Source organism: Balaenoptera musculus, chromosome 5 (assembly GCF_009873245.2).
Source record: "Balaenoptera musculus isolate JJ_BM4_2016_0621 chromosome 5, mBalMus1.pri.v3, whole genome shotgun sequence".
NCBI lineage: Eukaryota > Metazoa > Chordata > Mammalia > Artiodactyla > Balaenopteridae > Balaenoptera > Balaenoptera musculus.
The window spans coordinates 46,621,453-46,642,824 of NC_045789.1; the positions used below are offsets into that span (position 1 = coordinate 46,621,453).

The window sequence follows — 21,372 nt, forward strand, 5'->3', positions numbered from 1 at the left end:
ATTGCGTTCTGTATGTGTTTGACTTCACATAGAAGTTTCACTTTTTTCTCAGAGATGCCCCAGGTCAGGGTGACCCACATCTGTGAGCGGTCCCTCTCCCACACTGCTACCTTGACTCTGCTCAGCTTGTCACCCCGCTTCTCACCTTTACAGTCTGCTTCACAAGGACATGCCCACACTTTACCGTATGTGAATCACTGCCTTTTGGTTATCAATTAGAAACATTTAGCTCGAGGCTGGGCATACACACACCTGGCGGCAGAGGTGAAGACCTCGGGTCCCTTGTGTACTCCAAGGGTGGCCCTCCTCGAGTCAGCAGATAAGCATCACCTGGGAGCATGTTAAAAATGCAGCAGCTCAGACTTCGCCCCAGACCTAGTAAATCAAAATCAGCATGTTTAGCAAGATCCCTAGGTGATTTGCAAGCACATTAAAGGTTGAGAAGCCACGCAACTAGTAGAGGCGACTGGGGAAAAACTGAGTGCCCTCCTGAAACTCGTTTTTCATCTTGGTCACTTTGGCATTCTCATTCTGAGTGTTTCATCCCAAAGGCTGAGGGATTTGAATGCATCACGCAGGTTTCGTGCAGTAAAACGGTGAAATGCCCCATAGGGAAACTTTTTCTTGGGGTTGGCTGTCACGTTGTTTTTCTTGGAGTATCCAGGAGTAAAAGTTCAAAGAACCACACACGGATAAGCCATGTGGCTGACAGGGTCTTGGTGCTCTGGCCTGGTGTGCTGGAGGAGGGAGAGCCAAGTTCAGGACATTGGTCCACCACAGACTTCCCAGCCCCACGTAGTATCAATCAGTGAGAGCTCTCCCAGAGATCTCCGTCTCAATGCTAAGACCCAGCTCCACCCAACAGCCAGCAAGTTCCACTGCTGGATGCCCCATGCCAAACAACTAGTAAGACAGGAACACAACCCCACCCATTAGCATAGAGGCTGCCTAAAATCATACTAAGTTCATAGACACCCCAAAACACACCACTGGACACAGCCCTGCCCACCAGAAAGAAAAGATCCAGCCCCATCCACTAGAACACAGGCACCAGTCCCCTCCACCAGGAAGCCACTGAACCAACCTCACCCACTGGTGGCAGACACCAAAACAATGGGAACTATGAATGTGCAGCCTGCAAAAAGGAGACCCCAAACACTGTAAGTCAAGCAAAATGAGAAAACAGAGAAATACGTAGCAGATGAAGGAGCAAGGTAAAAACCCACCAGAACAAACAAATGAAGAGGAAATAGGCAGTCTACCTGAAAAAGAATTCAGAGTAATGATAGTAAAGATGACTCAAAATCTTGGAAACAGAAAGGAGAAAATACCAGAAACAATGATGAAGAACACAATAAATGAAATTAAAAATTCTCTAGAGAGAAGGAATAGCAGAATAACTAAGGCAGAAGAACAGATAAGTGACCTGGAAGATAAAATAGTGGAAATAACTACCACAGAGCAGAATAAAGAGAAAAGAATGAAAAGAATTGAGGACAATCTGAGACACCTCTGGGACAACATTAAAGGCACCAACAATCGAATTATAGGGGTCCCAGAAAAAGAAGAGAAAAAGTAAGGGTCTGAGAAAATATTTGAAGAGATTATAGTTGAAAAGTTCCCTAACATGGGAAAGGAAATAATCAATCAAGTCCAGGAAGCACACAGAGTCCCATACAGGATAAATCCAAGAAGAAACACACCAAGACACATATTAATCAAACTATCAAAATTAAATACAAAGAAAAAACATTAAAAGCAGAAAGGGAAAAGCAACAAATAACATTCAAGGGAATCCCCACGAGGTTAACAGCTGATCTTTCAGCAGAAACTCTGCAAGCCAGAAGGGAGTAGCAGGACATATTTAAAGCCATGAAAGGGAAAAACCTACAACCAAGATTACTCTACCCAGCAAGGATCTCATTCAGATTTCATGGAGAAATTAAAACCTTTACAGAAAAGCAAAAGTTAAGAGAGTTCAGCACCACCAAACCAGGTTTACAACAAATGCTAAAGGAACTTCTCTAGGCAGGAAACACAAGAGAAGGAAAAGACCTACAAAAACAAACGCAAAACAATTAAGAAAATGGTAACAGGAATGTACATATCGATAATTACCTTAAATGTAAATGGATTAAATACTCCCACCAAAAGACACAGACTGGCGGAATGGATACAAAAACAAGACCCATATATATGCTGTCTACAAGAGACCCACTTCAGACCTAGAGACACACAGAGACTGAAAGTGAGGAGATGGAAAAAGATATTCCATGCAAATGGAACTCAAAAGAAAGCTGGAGTAGGAATTCTCATATCAGACAAAGTAGACTTTAAAATAAAGACGATTACAAGAGACAAAGAAGGACACTACATAAGGACCAAGGGGTCAATCCAAGAAGAAGATATAACAATTGTAAATATTTATGCACTTAACATAGGAGCACCTCAATACATAAGGCAAATGCTAACAGCCATAAAAGGGGAAATTGACAGTAACACAGTAATAGTAGGCAACTTTAACACCCCACTTTCACCATTGGACACATCATCCAAAATGAAAACAAATAAGGAAACACAAGCTTTAAATGACACATTAAACAAGATGGACTTAATTTATATTTATAGGACATTCCATCCAAAAACAACAGAATACACTTTCTTCTCAAGTGCTCATGGAACATTCTCCAGGATAGATCATAACTTGGATCACAAATCAAGCCCTGGCAAATTTAAGAAAACTGAAACCATTTCTGACCACAGCGCTATGAGACTAGATATCAATTACAGAAAAAAAATCTATAAAAAATACAAACACATGGAGGCTAAATAATATACTACAAATAACCAAGAGATCACTGAAGAAATCAAAGAGGAAATCAAAGAATACCTACAAACAAATGACAATGAAAACACGACGACCTAAAACCTATGGGATGCAGCAAAAGCAGTTCTAAGAGGGAAGTTTATAGCTATACAAGCCTACCTTAAGAAACAAGAAACACCTCAAATAAACAACCTAACCTTACACCTAAAGCAATTAGAGAAAGAAGAGCAAAAAAACCCCAAAGCTAGCAGAAGGAAAGAAATCTTAAAGATCAGATCAGAAAGAAATGAAGGAAACGATAGCAAAGATCAATAAAACTAAAAGCTGGTTCTTTGAGAAGATAAACAAAATTGATAAATCATTATCCAGACTCATCAAGAAAAAAAGGGAGAAGACTCAAATCAACAGAATTCAAAATAAAAAAGGAAAAGTAACAACTGACAATGCAGAAATACAAAGGATCATGAGAGACTAGTACAAGCAACTATACGCCAATGAACTGGACAACCTGGAAGAAATGGACAAATTCTTAGAAAAGCACAACCTTCTGAGACTGAACCAGGAAGAAATAGAAAATATAAACAGACCAATCACAAGCACTGAAATTGAAACTGTGATTTAAAATCTTCCAACAAACAAAAGCCCAGGACCAGATTGCTTCACAGGCAAATGCTATCAAACTTTTAGAGAAGAGCTAACACCTATCCTTCTCAAACTCTTCCAAAATATAGCAGAGGGAGGAACACTCCCAAACTCATTCTACGAGGCCACCATCACCCTGATACCAAAATCAGACAAAGATGTCACAAAAATAGAAAACTACAGGCCAATATCACTGATGAACATAGATGCAAAAATCCTCAACAAAATACTAGCAAACAGAATCCAACAGCGCCTTAAAAGGATCACACACCATGATCAAGTGGGGTTTATCCCAGGAATGCAACGATTCTTCAATATACGCAAATTAATCAATGTGATACACCATATTAACAAATTGAAGGAGAAAAACCATATGATCATCTCAATAGATGCAGAAAAAACTTTCAACAAAATTCAACACCCATTTATGATAAAAACTCTCCAGAAAGTAGGCATAGAGGGAATCTACCTCAACATAATAAAGGCCCTATATGACAAACCCATAGCCAACATTGTTTGCAGTGGTGAAAAACTGAAAACATTTCCTCTAAGATCAGGAACAAGACAAGGTTGCCCACTCTCACCACTATTATTCAACATAGTTTTGGAAGTGTTAGCCACAGCAATCAGAGAAGAAAAAGAAATAAAAGGAATCCAAATCGGAAAAGAAGTAAAGCTGTCACTGTTTGCAGATGACATGATACTATACATACAGAATCCTAAAGATGCTACTAGAAAACTACTAGAGCTAATCAATGAATTTGGCAAAGTAGCAGGATACAAAATTAATGCACAGAAATCTCTTGCATTCCTATACACTAATGATGAAAAATCTGAAAGAGAAATTAAGGAAACACTCCCATTTACCACAGCAACAAAAAGAATAAAATACCTAGGAATAAACCCACCTAAGGAGACAAAAGACCTGTATGCAGAAAACTATAAGACACTGATGAAAGAAAGTAAAGACGATACAAATAGATGGAGAGATATACCATGTTCTTGGATTAGAAGAATCAACATTGTGAAAATGACTATACTACCCAAAGCAATCTACAGATTCAATGCAATCCCTATCAAACTACCACTGGCATTGTTCACAGAAGTAGACCAAAAAATTTCACAATTTGTATGGAAACACAAAACACAAAGCAATATTGAGAAAGAAAAATGGAGCTGGAGGAATCAGGCTCCCTGACTTCAGACTATACTACAAAGCTACAGTAATCAAGACAGTATGGTACTGGCATAAAACCAGAATATAGATCAATGGAACAGGATAGAAAGCCCAGAGATAAACCCATGCACATATGGTCCCCTTATCTTTGATAAAGGAGGCAAGAATATACAATGGAGAAAAGACAGCCTCTTCACATTAATCATTAGAGAAATGCAAATCAAAACTACAATGAGATATCATCTCACACCGGTCAGAATGGCCATCATCAAAAAAATCTATAAACAATAAATGCTGGAGAGGGTGTGGAGAAAAGGGAACCCTCTTGCACTGTTGGTGGGAATGTAAATTGATACAGCCACTATGGAGAACAGTATGGAGGTTCCTTAAAAAACTAAAAATAGAACTACCATACGACCCAGCAATCCCACTACTGGGCATATACCCTGAGAAAACCATAATTCAAAAAGAGTCATGTACCAAAATGTTCATTGCAGCTCTATTTACAATAGCCAGGACATGGAAGCAACCTAAGTGTCCATCATCGGATGAATGGATAAAGAAGATGTGGCACATATATACAATGGAATATTACTCAGCCATAAAAAGAAATGAAATGGAGGTATTTGTAGTGAGGTGGATGGAGTTAGAGTCTGTCATACAGAGTGAAGTAAGTCAGAAAGAGAAAAACAAATACAGTATGCTAACACATATATATGGAATCTAAGGGAAAAAAAAAGGCCATGAAGAACCTAGTGGCAAGATGGGAATAAAGACACAGACCTACTAGAGAATGGACTTGAGGATATGGGGAGGGGGAGGGGTGAGATGTGACAGAGTGAGAGTGGCATGGACATATATACACTACCAAATGTAAAATAGATAGGTAGTGGGAAGCAGCCGCATAGCACAGGGAGATCAGCTTGGTGCTTTGTGACCACATAGAGGGGTGGGATAGGGAAGGTGCGAGGGAGGGAGATGCAAGAGGGAAGAGATATGGGAACATATGTATATGTGTAACTGATTCACTTTGTTATAAAGCAGAAACTAACACACCATTGTAAAGCAATTATACTCCAATAAAGATGTTTAAAATAAACAAATAAATAAATAAAGTATATAATTCAAAAAAAAAAAAAAAGACAGCCTCTTCAGTAAGTGGTGCTGGGAAAACTGGACAACTCCATGTAAAAGAATGAAATTAGAACACTCCCTAACACCATATACAAAAATAAACTCAAAATGGATTGAAGACCTAAATGTAAGGCCAGACACTATCAAATTCTTATAGGAAAACATAGGCAGAACACTCTATGACATAAAGCACAGCAAGCTCCTTTTTGACCCACCTCCTAGAGAAATGGAAATAAAAACAAAAATAAACAAATGGGACCTAATGAAACTTAAAAGCTTTTGCACAGCAAAGGAAACCATAAACAAGACGAAAAGACAACCCTCAGAATGGGAGAAAATATTTGCAAGAGAAGCAACTGACAAAGGATTAATCTACAAAATATGCAAGAAGCTCATGCAGTTCAATATCAAAAAAACAAACACCCCAATCCAAAAATGGGCAGAAGACCTAAATAGACATTTCTCCAAAGAAGATGTACGGATTGCCAACAAACACATGAAAGGATGCTCAACATCACTAATCATTAGAGAAATGCAAATCAAAACTACAATGAGGTATCACCTCACACCAGTCAGAATGGCCATCATCAAAAATTCTACAAACAATAAATGCTGGAGAGGGTGTGGAGAAAAGGGAACCCTCTTGCACTGGTGGTGGGAATGCAAATTGATACAGCCACTATGGAGAACAGTATGGAGGTTCCTTAAAAAACTAAAAATAGAACTACCATACAACCCAGCAATCCCACTACTGGGCATATACCCTGAGAAAACCATAATTCAAAAAGAGTCATGCACCACAATGTTCATTGCAGCTCTATTTACAATAGCCAGGACATGGAAGCAACCTAATTGTCCATCGACAGATGAATGGATAAAGAAGATGTGGCACATGTATACAATGGAATATTACTCGGCCATAAAAAGAAACGAAATTGAGTTATTTGTAGTGAGGTGGACGGACCTAGAGTCTGTCATACAGAGTGAAGTAAGTCAGAAAGAGAAGAACAAATACCGTATGCTAACAAATATATATGGAAACTAAAAAAAAAAAAAAAGGTTCTGACGAACCTAGGGGCAGGACAGGAATAAAGACACAGACGTAGAGAATGGACTTGAGGACAGGGGGAGGGGGAAGGGCAAGCTGGGATGAAGTGAGAGTGGCATGGACATACAGACACTACCAAACGTAAAATAGATAGCTAGTGGAAAGCAGCCGTATAGCACAGGGAGATCAGCTCGGTGCTTTGTGACCACCTAGAGGGGTGGGATAGGGAGGGTGGTAGTGAGACGCAAGAGGCAGGGGATACGGGGATATATGTATACATACAGCTGATTCACTTTGTTATACAGCAGAAACTAACACACCATTGTAAAGTAATTATACTCCAATAAAAATATTTTTTAAAAATTAACTCTTTTTGAGAAAATTGTAGAAAACCTGGAAAATACAGATAGGCTTAAATGGGAAAAATACTTGCAAACATCTATAATCCCACTAACCAAGTATAAATACATTTTCCAAAATGTTATATATATATGGTTTGTTTTACAAAATTACAATATGTTATGTATATCAATATTTGTATTCTGTTTTGTTCCCTTCAAGTTATATAATAAGCATTTCCTCATCCATTTAAAGAAATAATTTTTAGTGGCTGCATTGGATTCCACTCTGTGATTGTATCATTATTTAGTCAATTCCCTACTTAAGTATTCTGATTGTTTCCAAGCTTTTGATGTTATAAACATGCTAAAAGAAGTGATCTATATGTAAATATCTGAATGGTTCGCTGACAACTTCATTCTATTACATCACTTGAGTCACGGGCTAAAAGAATATTTAAGGCAGGCTGAGACTCTCTAAATGAAGACTCCAAATTCAAATGGGAGTGAACAGAGTCACAGAACATTGTCCAGTCCCCTCAGAATCCGTTGACCTTGGGCAGGAAGTGAAGTTTGGGGGGCATTCTATGAACCCCTAGGTAAGTAAAGCTTTTAATTATTTAAACTGATTTCTGAAGACCTGCACCTGCTAGAGCATATTAATCAATGTTGATGAAGTAGTTTCAGCTCTCAGGGATAGCAGATGGATAAACACACCTCTCCTCACACGATTGCTGGCTTCAAGTTCTCCTTTAAAGTGAGCAATGGGCATCAGGCAAAACGGTAATCGTTTTGAACCCCCCTCTCTCAGCCCACAAAGTGAGACACCAATTCACCTTTGTTCTGATTCCTAATTAAATTCTGAGGTTATACTAATTCTGAAGAGCAAGCTATTCAATGGCAATGAGAAACCTCTAAAGCATTAATACTATATAGATCCAGGGATGGGTGCAAACAGCAAACTGCTCAAGTACTTGCCACATCAGCAAAACAAGGAGAGTAGGATTTTATGCAGACACATCAAATCAGAGAACCAGAGGAAAACCAGTGATTTTTCTCCCTTGAATTTTGTATGACAATCATCTTCTGAGTGATTACCACCATATACTGATTCTCAAAATACATACGCTGCAATGTAAGTCAGACTATTTACCTCTTTCAGATAAGGCAATGCATACAAACAGATTATTTCATTTGTCCCACATCATCGATCTGACCTAGATTCATTTCCTTCAACTTTTATATCGATACCTCCTATGAGTCTTGTTGGGAGATTTGCAAGGCTGATTAACACAGGATCTCTGACTTGAGGAAGGCAAAGTCTAGTCATGAAAGCAAAAGTTCTGATAATGCGTCCAAGCGCACTTAGGGAAAAATAGAAGCAGCAATATATTGAGAAGGAAGTAAGTTAAACAAAGCCTTGGCGTCAACATTTGTGGGTAGGCAAAAACTACAAATGCACCAGGAATATGATACCTGAAAAAATAAATAAATAAATGTGGATCTAACACATAAATTCAGTCTCACTATTGTACCCTGGAAATCAGATGCATTTACACCCAAATCAAAGTCTGTAAAAATGACTATTTTTTGGATCCTTTTTCGATGTAATAGTTACTCGTCCTAAAAGCTCGCAGTAAACATCAATTTCCATGTAATTAAAATCAGTGCCTTTGTTCATGTAACAGGATAATGCCATCATATAACATGCTGATCCAAGAAGGACAGATTGAAATGGGCAGATCTGTATATACAAATGCCTTAGGGAAACAGTCAACTCTAGCTAATTCAATGATAGACTAGAGTTTATGTATTATCTAGACACTTTTTTGTTTCCTCTTCCCTGTTCTCTCCCTCAGGATGCTTGACCTTTCCCATTTGCTATTTACTACTTTCAACTGGGCTTGTAGAGCGGCAGAAAGGTGAGGTCAAACATCAGTGTTGCAACTCCATAGAAGTTCTAATGAAAGGGTCTGATAGAAGATAATACTGAAGTATACACAATAGTATTAAATAAAGTTTAGAAATTACCAGAGAATTTTAATTATTTTTGACACTTCCAGGCCTTTTTACCTGTAGAATGGAAAATAAGCTCTTGCTGTCACAAAATATGAATAAGCTTGAGTTTTCCAAATTTTTTAAGTGTCTAATCACTATTCAAATGTAAGTTGCTTGCCATATTTTTAGAGGGATCCACAAGTCCAGGGCCCATGCTAAGCTTTAAAACATTGAGTGACTCCTTGTCACTCGGTTCAGACTGAGGCCTCCTGGCCCGCTGCTCTGTGGCTGGTCCTGTCCTCAGTAAGATGCTCATGAATTCTGTGGCCAACAGAGCAAATTGCTGGGAACTTCTTGCCAGGTGTTCTTTCCTTAGTGGAACAACAAAGATTTCCCATGAATAACTGTCCCTGTGTATACTATAAAATATACCATATGTACAGCTCTGTGTAAGAATCCAGCATGGCTCCGGGCATGGTGAGATGCTCAAAATGCCTTTTCCAAACCTGAAAGATGCTCAAAAATACCTTCTCTTAAATTATTTCATGTCATCACACTCATAGGAAGCATTCACATTTTTATCGCATGCTCAAGTAAACTGGAGGGGATTTGAGGACACCTGTACGGGGCTTGATAGAAAAAGTAATTATGTTTTCTTTATATTAAAGAATTATAAAAATAAAATATAAAGTAATTAAAGAACATATTAAATACTGCATTTGTATAAAATTTTCCAAATAAAATATTTTCAAATTAAAAAAATAAAATTGAGTGAATGTCACTGTCATGGAACATTTTCACGCAATAATGGTCTCCCGGCTGCTGGATAACTGCTGAAGCAAATCCACTGATGAGAAATAAATGGGGAAGCAAAGCAGTGTGTACTTCCAGGGCTAGAAATACTGACCGCTTCAAGGCACTCAGTCATTCTGACTTTGTTTCTATGTATCAGGAAGTGAGTGATAAAGAATGAATCCTGTTAGGTCAATAGATGCTGGCAGGATCCACAGATGCTTTTGCATCATACTCTTAACTTGATGACTGCTGTCAAGAAGCCTGGCTTATAAAGCAGAACCACGGCGAGAGCAGCACCCCTGCCAGTGAGAAGGCAGTTTGCTCTGGCTGGATCATCTATTTTATATTATACATCAATTTTTATTCATCTTCATTTCTGATGCTATCTCTGGTTGAAGAAACAAGGCTCAGCAATTTGGGATCACCTAGCCATCTGAATCAACTGTCACAATACAGGTATGAGAGTTTCATATATATAAGCTGACACTTTACTTCTTCAAGGGAATGATTCTTATTGTGCTTAATCAAAGAGTGAGTTACTGTGTCTCACGCATTCATTGCTAGAACTTAATGTACTATGACTCAAAGGTTCATCTCTACCCCATGGAGCCATTCACTTCATGTTAGTTGGCGGTCCACCCAAGAAAACTAAATTCCTGCCTCAGCATTGTCTTGCAAAGTAAATCTGGAGTGTATGCCTACAGTTCCCACTTCATTCACTTTGTAATCTTAGAAAGGAAAGGAACACATTTCCTTTCCCCCCACATTGTCAAACTCAGACTTCATAACAGACCTACAGCATTGTCATATGATTCCAATATCTCAAACACACAAACAAAAAAGCACTCCCAAAATCTTGGGGGTTGGGGAGAGAAAGACTTCAAAAGAAGTCCTTAAAGCAAATTTTTATGTTTTGCTCACTCACCAGCTGTTCCCATTTCCTTTTTCCCTTGCTGCCTTCTACTACATAGCCACTACTTCTTCAGCCTCACTTGAAGCTGAGTGTGGCCATGTGACACAATGCTGGCCAAATGGATGAGATCCAAATGGAAGTGTGAACCATTAACATGTTTAATTATCTTCAATGAAAGAAAGAAAGGAAGAAAGAGAGAGAGAATGGAAGAAAATAGAAAAAAAAGAAAATATTCTTCCCTTCATCCTGTGTCTCTTTATATATATCTTCCTCTTCTCTCCGTCAATATTCTGGAAAGAGTAGACATCCTCCCCGAGTAGACTTACCCAGCATTCATCTCCTCCTGCCTCAGCTTCCAGTTTGGGATCCACTCCTTTCCTTAGAGTCCTGTGCTTGTGGGAAGTTGACCCTATTCCCAGACGTGGACTCAGCCTCCTTGCTAAAGTAACTGGTTCAGATAAACTGGTTTAGGCAAATTTGAAATTTTCCTGGCCATGGGGATTAGGTCATAAATTGGCCGAAATAACTTGGTTTTCTTTCTCTTCTAGGAAAGCCTCCAAAAGGTCACACTTTCTCTTTCTGGATCTTGTGTTTTTCTGAGGAGAGGCCTGAAACTGCTGCAGTCATTTTGTCACCAGAAAGAAAACCAGACCTGAAATAATCTGACACTATGGAAAGCAGAAATACAAGATGATGGCTTCCCTAGTGGCACAGTGGTTGAGAATCTGCCTGCCAATGTAGGGGACACGGGTTCGAGCCCTGGTCTGGGAAGATCCCACATGCCGCGGAGCGGCTGGGCCCGTGAGCCACAATTGCTGAGCCTGCGCGTCTGCAGCCTGTGCTCCGCAACAGGAAAGCCTGCGATAGTGAGAGGCCCGCGCACCGCGAGGAAGAGTGGCCCCCACTTGCCACAACTAGAGAAAGCCCTCGCACGGAAACGAAGACCCAACACAGCCATAAATAAATAAATAAATAAATAAAAATTAAAAAAAAAAAAAAAGAGACACTCAAAGGGAAATTTCTTTAAAAAAAAAAAAAAGAAAAAGAAATACAAGATGATAATAAACTTGATTTTAAACAAATTTCCATGTACTTTACTAACTTTGCTGCACCCCACAGCTTGTAGGATCTTAGTTCCCTGACCAAGGATTGAACCCATGCCCCCTGCCGTAGAAGCACAGAGTCCTAACCACTGGACCACCAGGGAATTCCTGATAATAAACTTTTTAAATGACACTATTAAGCCTAACACCTGCCCTCCTCTGAATTTTCCAGATATGTGAGGCAATGAACTTCTTTATTATTTGAATTCAATTTTCTGTTACTGGACACCAAAAATATTTTAAAGGAAAAACTGCACATCATAAGGGGTTTTTACAGTACAACCTAAATATGTTCTTTATCTACCGCCTTCTCTCCTTCCTCAATTGTCATTGCCTATGTTTAAGCCTTATCACCTTTCTCCTTAATTTTACCATATAATACTTAGCAAGTTTCTTTGACTTTAATTTCTCTTCCATTCAATCTGTTGATTACATTGGATACTCATTTTAATACAGAAATTTGATCATCACAGTCCCTTCCCCAGGACTCTTCGCGTGCATTCCCATTGTGCACAAGATGAAATCTAAATCCTTGATCCTGGTATGCAAAGTCCTTCAAGATCTCACCCTCACTTGCCTATCCAGTCTCATCACTAACCATTCTCTCTGCCCCCATCTCTCCCAACACACAATATAGGGATACATTACATTCTCGAAATTCTGAATTACATGTAGTTCTTAAACATATGTACCTCTCTTCTGTTTTGGTGATTGCTCATCTGCAATTCCCTCTGTTGGAATTGTAGAACTCTTTCCCACTGCTTGTCCAATGGGTAAATTAATGTTCATCCTAGCCCAACCTCTTCTATAAAGCTTACTCCAATTTCTCCATAGTATCCATATATGACTATTTTCATACAAGACCAAGTTCTTTGAAGACAGGGACTATGTTTAATTCATCTTTATAACCTTGTTTCTTAGCAGTATCTGACATGATAGGTCCTCTATGTTTGAATAAATGCAAATCATAAATGAATGAATCAAATGCAAAGACTGAAATCTTACTTGGATTATCGGTTCTCCTACATGATAGCTAATTAAAATAATAACCATTAATACATTGACTAAGCCATTCAGATGCCTTCTCCAGAGTCTTAGTCCCTGAGAGATATTTTCATAACTGTAGCGGATATTGTTTTTGTCTTCCTGTAATGCTTTCCTACTACCCGTCCTTCTTCTAGAATTACTTCTTGATCTTGACCAGTGAGGCAAATATGTGATCCTGGACCAGCTTTTGTTTCTTTTTTTTTTCCTGTGGGCCAGTTTTTCTCTTCCAAGAATTTGACTCTTTGAGCAGACACCTCTAGGACCTACCCGAGTCAGCTGATGGAAACATACTTGATAACCATACCTGTGAATTTCTAAGGCTGAGAAATCTGAAGCTATCTTGGTTCTTGTCCTTCCCAAAACTTTCTAAAGTTTGGTTCTGTACTTCTATTCTGTGGCCTACCTCCACTGTTCTTCTAATAAATGTCCTTTTGTTGTTAAAAAAGAATTGGTTCTGTTTCTTGTAGCCACAGAATTTTAACTGATGGTGCTTTTTCGATGCATGATAATTTAGGGCTTTCATACTATAAAGTAACATAAAAGGAATACGTATTATTGTTGATCAATAAGTCAGGTTATTTCCCACTATGCCAGGAAATACCTAACCCAGTGCCTGACATACAGCACATCAATAAATTCTTGCTGAATGTATACTTTCAGGTGTGGGGAATTAGAGACTGATAATGTCATCATTAGAGGTGGGGCAGAGGTCTTTTGGCTGTTACATTATTCTATTTCTCCCATTCTTCCATTTAAAAATTATTTAGTAAGCATATACAAGATTTTCAAGAAGCTTCCAGTCTAGTTAGTTAAATCATGGAATTAAGAGCAAACATAATCCCAAGCTCTTAGAGGTAAGTTATTACAGTACAATAAAATACAGTGTAGTAACAACTAATATTAGGTAAGCAGATGGTACAATGACAGTTCATAGGAGTAGCACCTAATCCAGACTTGTGCATTTAGGAAAGATTTCCTTGAAGAAGTGAAATCTAGGCTGAGACCTGAACAGGAGTTTACCTGGCAAAGTGGCTGGGAAGGATTATTCCAAACAGGAGTCATGTGTACAAAGGCTAGAGGAGAAAGGCATGATATCTTTAGAAAACAACCACAAATAGATCAGTATGTAAGGAATTTAAAGTGGGGTTGGGCTTCCCTGGTGGCGCAGTAGTTGAGAATCCGCCTGCCAATGCAGGGGACACGGGTTCGAGCCCTGGTCTGGGAAGATCCCACATGCTGTGGAGCGGCTGGGCCCGTGAGCCATAATTACTGAGCCTGCACATCTGGAGCCTGTGCTCCGCGACAGGAGAGGCCGCGATGGTGAGAGGCCCGCGCACCGCAATGAAGAGTGGCCCCCACTTGCCACAACTAGAGAAAGCCCTCGCACAGAAACGAAGACCCAACACAGCCATAAATAAATAAATAAACAAATAAAAATTAAAGTGGGGTTAAGTGAGATGAGACTGGAGAGGTAAATATAGATTATCATGGATCTTGAGGCCTGAAGCAACAAGGAATCAACCAAGGATCTTAAACAATGGAATGATACCATCAGATACAGACATACCATGTTGGCTGAATGGGAAGAATGGACAGGAAGGGGAGAAGCTACAGAAAGGAAAACCACTTAAAGATGTACTGCCCTATTATTATAGCCACATATGGCTATTGAGCTCTTCAATATAGCTAGCATAAATTGAGATGGCTGAAAGTGTAAAATACACACTGGACTTCAAACAGTGCAACAAATAATAATGTAAAATATGTCTATATATATATATGTATAGCAGTAATTTTGAAGTGATTATATGTTGAAATGATAATAATATGGATACACTGAGCTAAATAAAATGTATTATAAAAATTAATTTCTCCTGTTTGGTCTTACATTTTTTAATGTGGCTATTAGAAAATTTAAAATTATGTACGTGACTTGGGTTTGTGGCTTGCATTGTATTTCTATTGAACAATGCTGAGTTAAAGGGTTACTTTAGCAATCTGTATAAGATGATGACGGCTTAAACTAAGTTAGATGCAATTTAAGTGAAGTGGACTTACTTAAGAGATATAAAATAAAAGGTCATGAAGAACCTAGTGGCAAGACGGGAATAAAGACACAGACCTACTAGAGAATGGACTTGAGGATATGGGGAGTGGGAAGGGTAAGCTGGGACAAAGTGAGAGAGTGGCATGCACATATATACACTACCAAACGTAAAATAGATAGCTAGTGGGAAGCAGCCCCATAGCACAAGATCAGCTCGGTGGTTTGTGACCACCTAGAGGGGTGGGATAGGGAGGGTGGGAGGGAGGGAGATGCAAGAGGGAAGAGATATGGGAACATATGTATATGTATAACTGATTCACTTTGTTATAAAGCAGAAACTAACACACCATTGTAAAGCAATTATACTCCAATAAAGATGTTAAAAAAAAAAAAGGGAAACATTAAAAAAAAAAGAGAGATATAAAGAATTAGGATAGTTAGGTCATGCTGATGGCTGGATGAGAAAGGACAATGAGTGGCAAGAGTTAAGGACAGCTCCCATGCATCTAGCTTGCATACAAGCTAGATGGATACTAGTGATCTTCAATGAGATAGGAGAGGAGCAGATTTAAGAGGAAGATACTGAGTTCGGTTTTGGATAGTTAAATTTGAAAGCCTCAATACCCAGTTGGAAAAGTTGGTTAGGCAGATAGATATATGGATGTAGAGCTCAAAAAACAGGGCTGGTGAATTTACATATTTGAGGATCCTTGATTACATGTGGCATTTAAAGTGTTTGGTACCATTGAGAGTGCCCAGAGAAAGAAGAGGACTAAGGAGCAACCTGTAACAAGTATAGACTTCATAGGCTATTACGCAAATGCCAACATATACTCTAAGGCAGTGTTCCCCAAACTGTGTTTTGCAGAACATTAGTCCCATAAGATACTCCTAAGAAAAAGAACATCCTGTGGCAAAATGTTGGGAAAAATACTGCCCACTAGAGATTATAATACACACTAACGTATTAACATATTAAAGGCTCTGAGAAGACTGACAGTGAAGAAACCTCTTTAACTTAGCATTTTCATCATATTTGACTACAGAAACCTTCCTTCTCTCCCAATAATACTTGTTAATATCTTAAGAAACACACTCAAGGAACACACTTTGAGAAGTGTTTTTCTATGGAAATCTAATCCTTTAGTAGGATAAAAGGTCAAGCAGAATTATATCAAATGTATGGCTTTTAGGGCATATTTATAAAGAAGTTACTTTATCACTTCTGCCAAATAGATATATTTTTTCCAGGTTCCTCTATGCAAGCCTAAGCATATGTGGGAGCATTTTATGCTTTTTAAAATTTAAAGTGATCAAATTAAAATAAATACCAGCTTTTCCATGAGTAGCATACTATCAATGCTAAAGAACTGCTGTAAGTTCATTACAAGAAAAATTCTTGCTTAAGTTTGAATATGGGATATCTGATGGTCTAATAAAAGATTATCCCATAAAAACAGAGTTTGAAGGACAAAAATAATTTTCCATGGCATCCATTAAAATTGAGAAGAGGCACAAAGTTTTTTTTTCTTATAAACTGCTCATTTAGTTAAAAAATGTGCAAGCCACTATAATTTACATTACTTATGGTGCCTTTGGTGTGTTGATTCAGAAAATGAGTCAAGTAATAACACCTTATAAGAGGCAGCAGATGGCATAATAATTTCCCTTGCTTAGCAACTAATATGTTATCCACTATGGGCACTGTCTAGATTTCCATACTAATGTACAGTATTAGATCATTTAACAACAGGAAGCCCCAACTCCTACAGCCAAGGGTCTAGGTATAAGAGGTGCTACATAAATAACAGCAGGCCATATCCAAACAAAGAAGTTCATACTTAAATTTTAAATTTCCTTTGGATTTAAGGTATCTTGAAATGCCACAGTTTTTAAAGCTACTTTAAAACCTGAATCATGCCATCACTTTGTATTTATGCAACATATTTACAGAAGATATATAAGTTGGATCTTACTTTTCCTCATAAAATTCCTATATGATAGACAGGGAGTTAAGGGAGGAAGGAAAAGCACTGGATATAAAATATCTGGTTCTTGAACTCACCAGCTGATTGATCTGGAGTAAATAAATGCTTAACCTCAAGTCTCTACTTCCACATCAGTAAATTAATAGTATCAGTATCAGTATCAACACCCCTGTCGGTAACCTCACAGGGGTGTTGTGAGGACCAAAACAAAACAACAGAATATAAGCTCAATGAAGGCTCAGATTTTTGTCTTTTTTGGTTTACTGCTGTATCCTTAATACCTAGAAGTGTACCTGGCACATAATAATCATCCAGTGAATGTTGTGAAAATGTTTTGAATATTATAGAGATGTAATGTATTATATATAAGGTACTATTATCACTAAACTACAGAAGGGAAAAAAGGCACAAAGAGTGTAAGAGCAAGTCACTTGCTCAAGTTATTTCTTAAGTCAGAATGGAGTTAAGACTGGATTCAAGGCAGGTCTCCTGACATTTTATTTGGCTATTCAACAGTTTTTTTAGAGTGTATACTACATGCCAGGCATGGTTCTAGGTACTGGATACATAGTGGTAAAAAATATATACATGAAAGTCAGACATGGGACATAGACTAGACTGAATAAATGAACACACAAATAAATTGTAGTAAGCACTATAAAGGAAGAATAGCATCTAATGACAAAACAACAGGGAGGGAAGCTTCCCTAATTTACAGCTAGACTATATGTTTAAGCTAAAATTTATTAACAAAACCAGCTCACTCTTTTGAGAAGATGTGTATTTTCAGAGAATGTTCATTCATTTTTACACGTATCATTATTTCAAACTATCACCAAGTCAGAAGTTTATCAATATCATCTAGAATTAAGCATTCAAGACAGATCTATGAAAATAAACATTTGGAGAAAACAATGACAGCATTATTCACTTACCTCTATCACTTTAGTTCTCACAACTAGAAGCCCAATGATGTCTATTGACCATAATATTAAAACTTGGCTATAAGTCTCAAAACATGCCTTCAAAATTATAAACTATCGTTAAACCAAATTCATAACATACCTTACTTTTAGTAAGCACTCAACAGGTTTTGCTGTGTTGCATTTTATTCTTTTAGAATGTTGAGGGTTATCATTAGTATACCGAAACATCATTTTCCCATGGGAACAAATGTTTGTTAAATGATTAGCTAAAGCTAAATGATTAGCCAAGCTAAAGACATGTAATGAAGGCTCTGTTTCTTATTCCTTTGAATTCTCAATGAATCCATTGAGATGACTTGACAAGTCCACATGCTTTTTTAAATGGTTAACTTAGGCTTTTAATCTATGCAAAATTGCTTTCTACTTTGCAGGCAATATTGGGAGAAGAGTAAGAGTTGGAACCAACTCTTCCTTTTTAAATGAACATAAAGGGAACATTGTATTTTGAATTAAAGAACAATTGCTGGTAAATATGCTCTCTTAGCCTGACATGGTTGACAGCTAGAATTTTAAGGTCAGATATTGCCAATCATCAGTAACTTTATTAAACTTTAAATAATAATAATAAAGGCAGAAGCATTTTACTAAACAATTTAAGACAAAAAAATAATCCAAACTTTGTGGGGAAAAATTGGGTTTATATGACAAGTTTAGTGGAAGTAGAAAAATATATTTAAATACTCATTAGAAAAGGGTGGATAGATTTTTTTAAATCTCTTCTAAGGGAGTAAGTTTTCAAAATCTTTCTGTTCAATACAATTATTTGTTACTCTAAGAAACTGTAATTTACAATCTTAAATAACTTTTACCCAGAATTATTAATTTGTTTTAAAATCAACTTTACTGAGGTATAATTTATATTTTAAAAAGTACCCATTTAGGGGCTTCCCTGGTGGCGCAGTGGTTGAGAGTCTGCCTGCCAATGCAGGGGACACGGGTTCGAGCCCTGGACCGGGAGGATCCCACATGCCACGGAGCAACTGGGCCCGTGAGCCACACCTACTGAGCCTGTGCGTCTGGAGCTTGTGCTCCGCAACGGGAGAGGCCGCGACAGTGAGAGGCCAGTGCACGGCGATGAAGAGTGGCCCCCGCTCGCCGCAACTGGAGAAAGCCCTCACGCAGAAATGAGGACCCAACACAGCCAAAAATAAATAAATAAAAATTAAAAAAAAAAAATCAAGAAGATGGACATTTGAAAAAAAAAAAAAAAAGTACCCATTTAAAGCATACAGTCAGTTCTTCTATAACTCAGCCCAAGTGTTCCTAAAAATCATAGTGCTATAAAAATCCCCTCAATAAAAAATAAAGGACCCAGGGGGGAAATGGGGTTAGAAGAATAATGAAGACTATGTCATTCACACACACACACACACAAAGAGGAGGAGAGAAAGGGAGAGGAGAGAAAGGGGGAGGGGGAGAGGGAGGGGTAAGGGGAGGAGGAGGAGGAGGAGAAAAACAAAGATATTACCTAATAAAAATGTAGCACACTTTAACAACTTTAAACCAACTAGAACTAAAAGACATTTACAAGGACTTCCCTGGTGGTCCAGCAGTTAAGACTCTGCACTCCCAATGCATGGGTCCCAGGTTCGATCCCTGGTCAGGGAACCAGATCCCGCATGCCGCATCTAAGAGCCTGCATGCCGCAACCAAAGATCCCGCATGCCGCAATGAAGATCCCACACATGGCAATGAAGATCCCACGTGCCACAACTAAAGACCTGGCACAGCCAAATAAATAGATGAATTTAAAAAAAAAAAAGACATTTACAGGGCTTCCCTGGTGGCGCAGTGGTTGAGAATCTGCCTGCCAATGCAGGGGACACAGGTTCGAGCCCTGGTCTGGGAAGATCCCACATGCCGCGGAGCAACTGGGCCCGTGAGCCACAATTACTGAGCCTGCGCGTCTGGAGCCTGTGCTCCGCAACAAGAGAGGCCGCGATAGTGAGAGGCCCGCGCACCGCGATGAAGAGTGGCCCCCGCTTGCCACAACTAGAGGAAGCCCTCGCACAGAAAAGAAGATCCAACACAGCCATAACTAACTAACTAAATAAATTAATTAAATAAAATTTAAAAAGCAATGTTTAAAAAAAAAAAAAAAAAAGACATTTACAGAACACTCTATTCAACAACTGGAGGATACACATTCTTCTCAAGTGCACATAGAACATTCTCTAGGATAGACCATATGCTGGGCCGTAAAACAAACCTCAATAAATTTAAAAGGATTGAAATCATACCAAATATGTTCTCCAACTACCATAATTGAGTGAAATTATAAACTAATAACAAACAAATATGGGAAATTAACAAAGATATAGAAATTAAATAACACACTACTAAATAACCAATGGGTCAAAGAAGAAATCACAATGGAAATTGAAAAATACTTTGAGATGAATGAAAATGAAAACACAGCATACTAAAACTTATGGAATGCAGCTAAAGCAAAATTTTATAGTTTTAAATGGCTACACTAAAAAATAAAAAGGATATCAAATCAATAACCTAAACTCACACCTTAAGACACTAGAAAAAGAAGAGTAAATTAAATCTAAAGCAAGCAGAAGGAAGGAAATGATAGATTAGAGTAGTAATAAATCAAATAGAGAGTAGAAAAACAATAGATACAACTAATAAAACCAAACATTGGTTCTTTGAAAAAGTCGACAAAATTGACAAACTTTAAACTAGACTCTCCAAGAAAAGAAAAGAGAAGACTCAAATTACTAAAATCAGGAATGAAGGGGGAGACATCACTTCTGGCCATACAGAAAAGGATAGTAAGGCAATATTATGAACAAATGTATGGCAACAAATTAGGTAATGTAGATGAAATAGACAAATTCCTAGAAGGACACAAACTACCAAAACTAACTTAAGAAGAAAAAGAAAATCCAAATAGATCTAGAAAAAGTGAAGATATTAAATTAGAAATAAAAAATTACCCAGAAGAAAAGCTGAGACCCAGATGGCTTCACTGGTTAATTCAAATATTTTTTTAAATAAAAACTCTTCACAAACTATTGTAAAAATAGAAGAGTGAGCATTTCCCAACTCATCCTATGAGGACAGTATTACCCCAATACCAAAACCACACAAAGATTTCACAAGAAAGAAAACTATACAGCAATATTTCTTATGAATATAGAAGCAAAATTGCTCAACACAATACTAGCAAACTTAATCCAGCAATATACAAAAGGGATCATACAACATAACTGAGTGGGTTTTATCTCAAAAATGCAAGGATGATTTAACATCCAAAAATCAATTAATATATCATGTCAATAGAACAAAGGACAATTCCCACAGAATCTTCCAAATAG

The 21,372-nt window shown here is 38.0% G+C and overlaps 1 protein-coding gene across 2 annotated transcripts in view; it reads right to left on the minus strand.

Annotated features, from left to right (window-relative positions):
- MRPL1 (mitochondrial ribosomal protein L1) overlaps nt 1-21,372 on the minus strand; it is a 138,671-nt gene that overhangs the window by 40,650 nt on the left and 76,649 nt on the right. The window contains exon 10 of one of the 2 annotated variants that reach the window (XM_036852341.1): nt 253-375. The exons of the other annotated variant lie outside the window; for it this stretch is intronic. Coding sequence (XP_036708236.1) covers nt 253-375 — 123 coding nt within the window. The remainder of the gene's footprint in view (nt 1-252; nt 376-21,372) is intronic. 2 annotated transcript variants of the gene reach the window in all.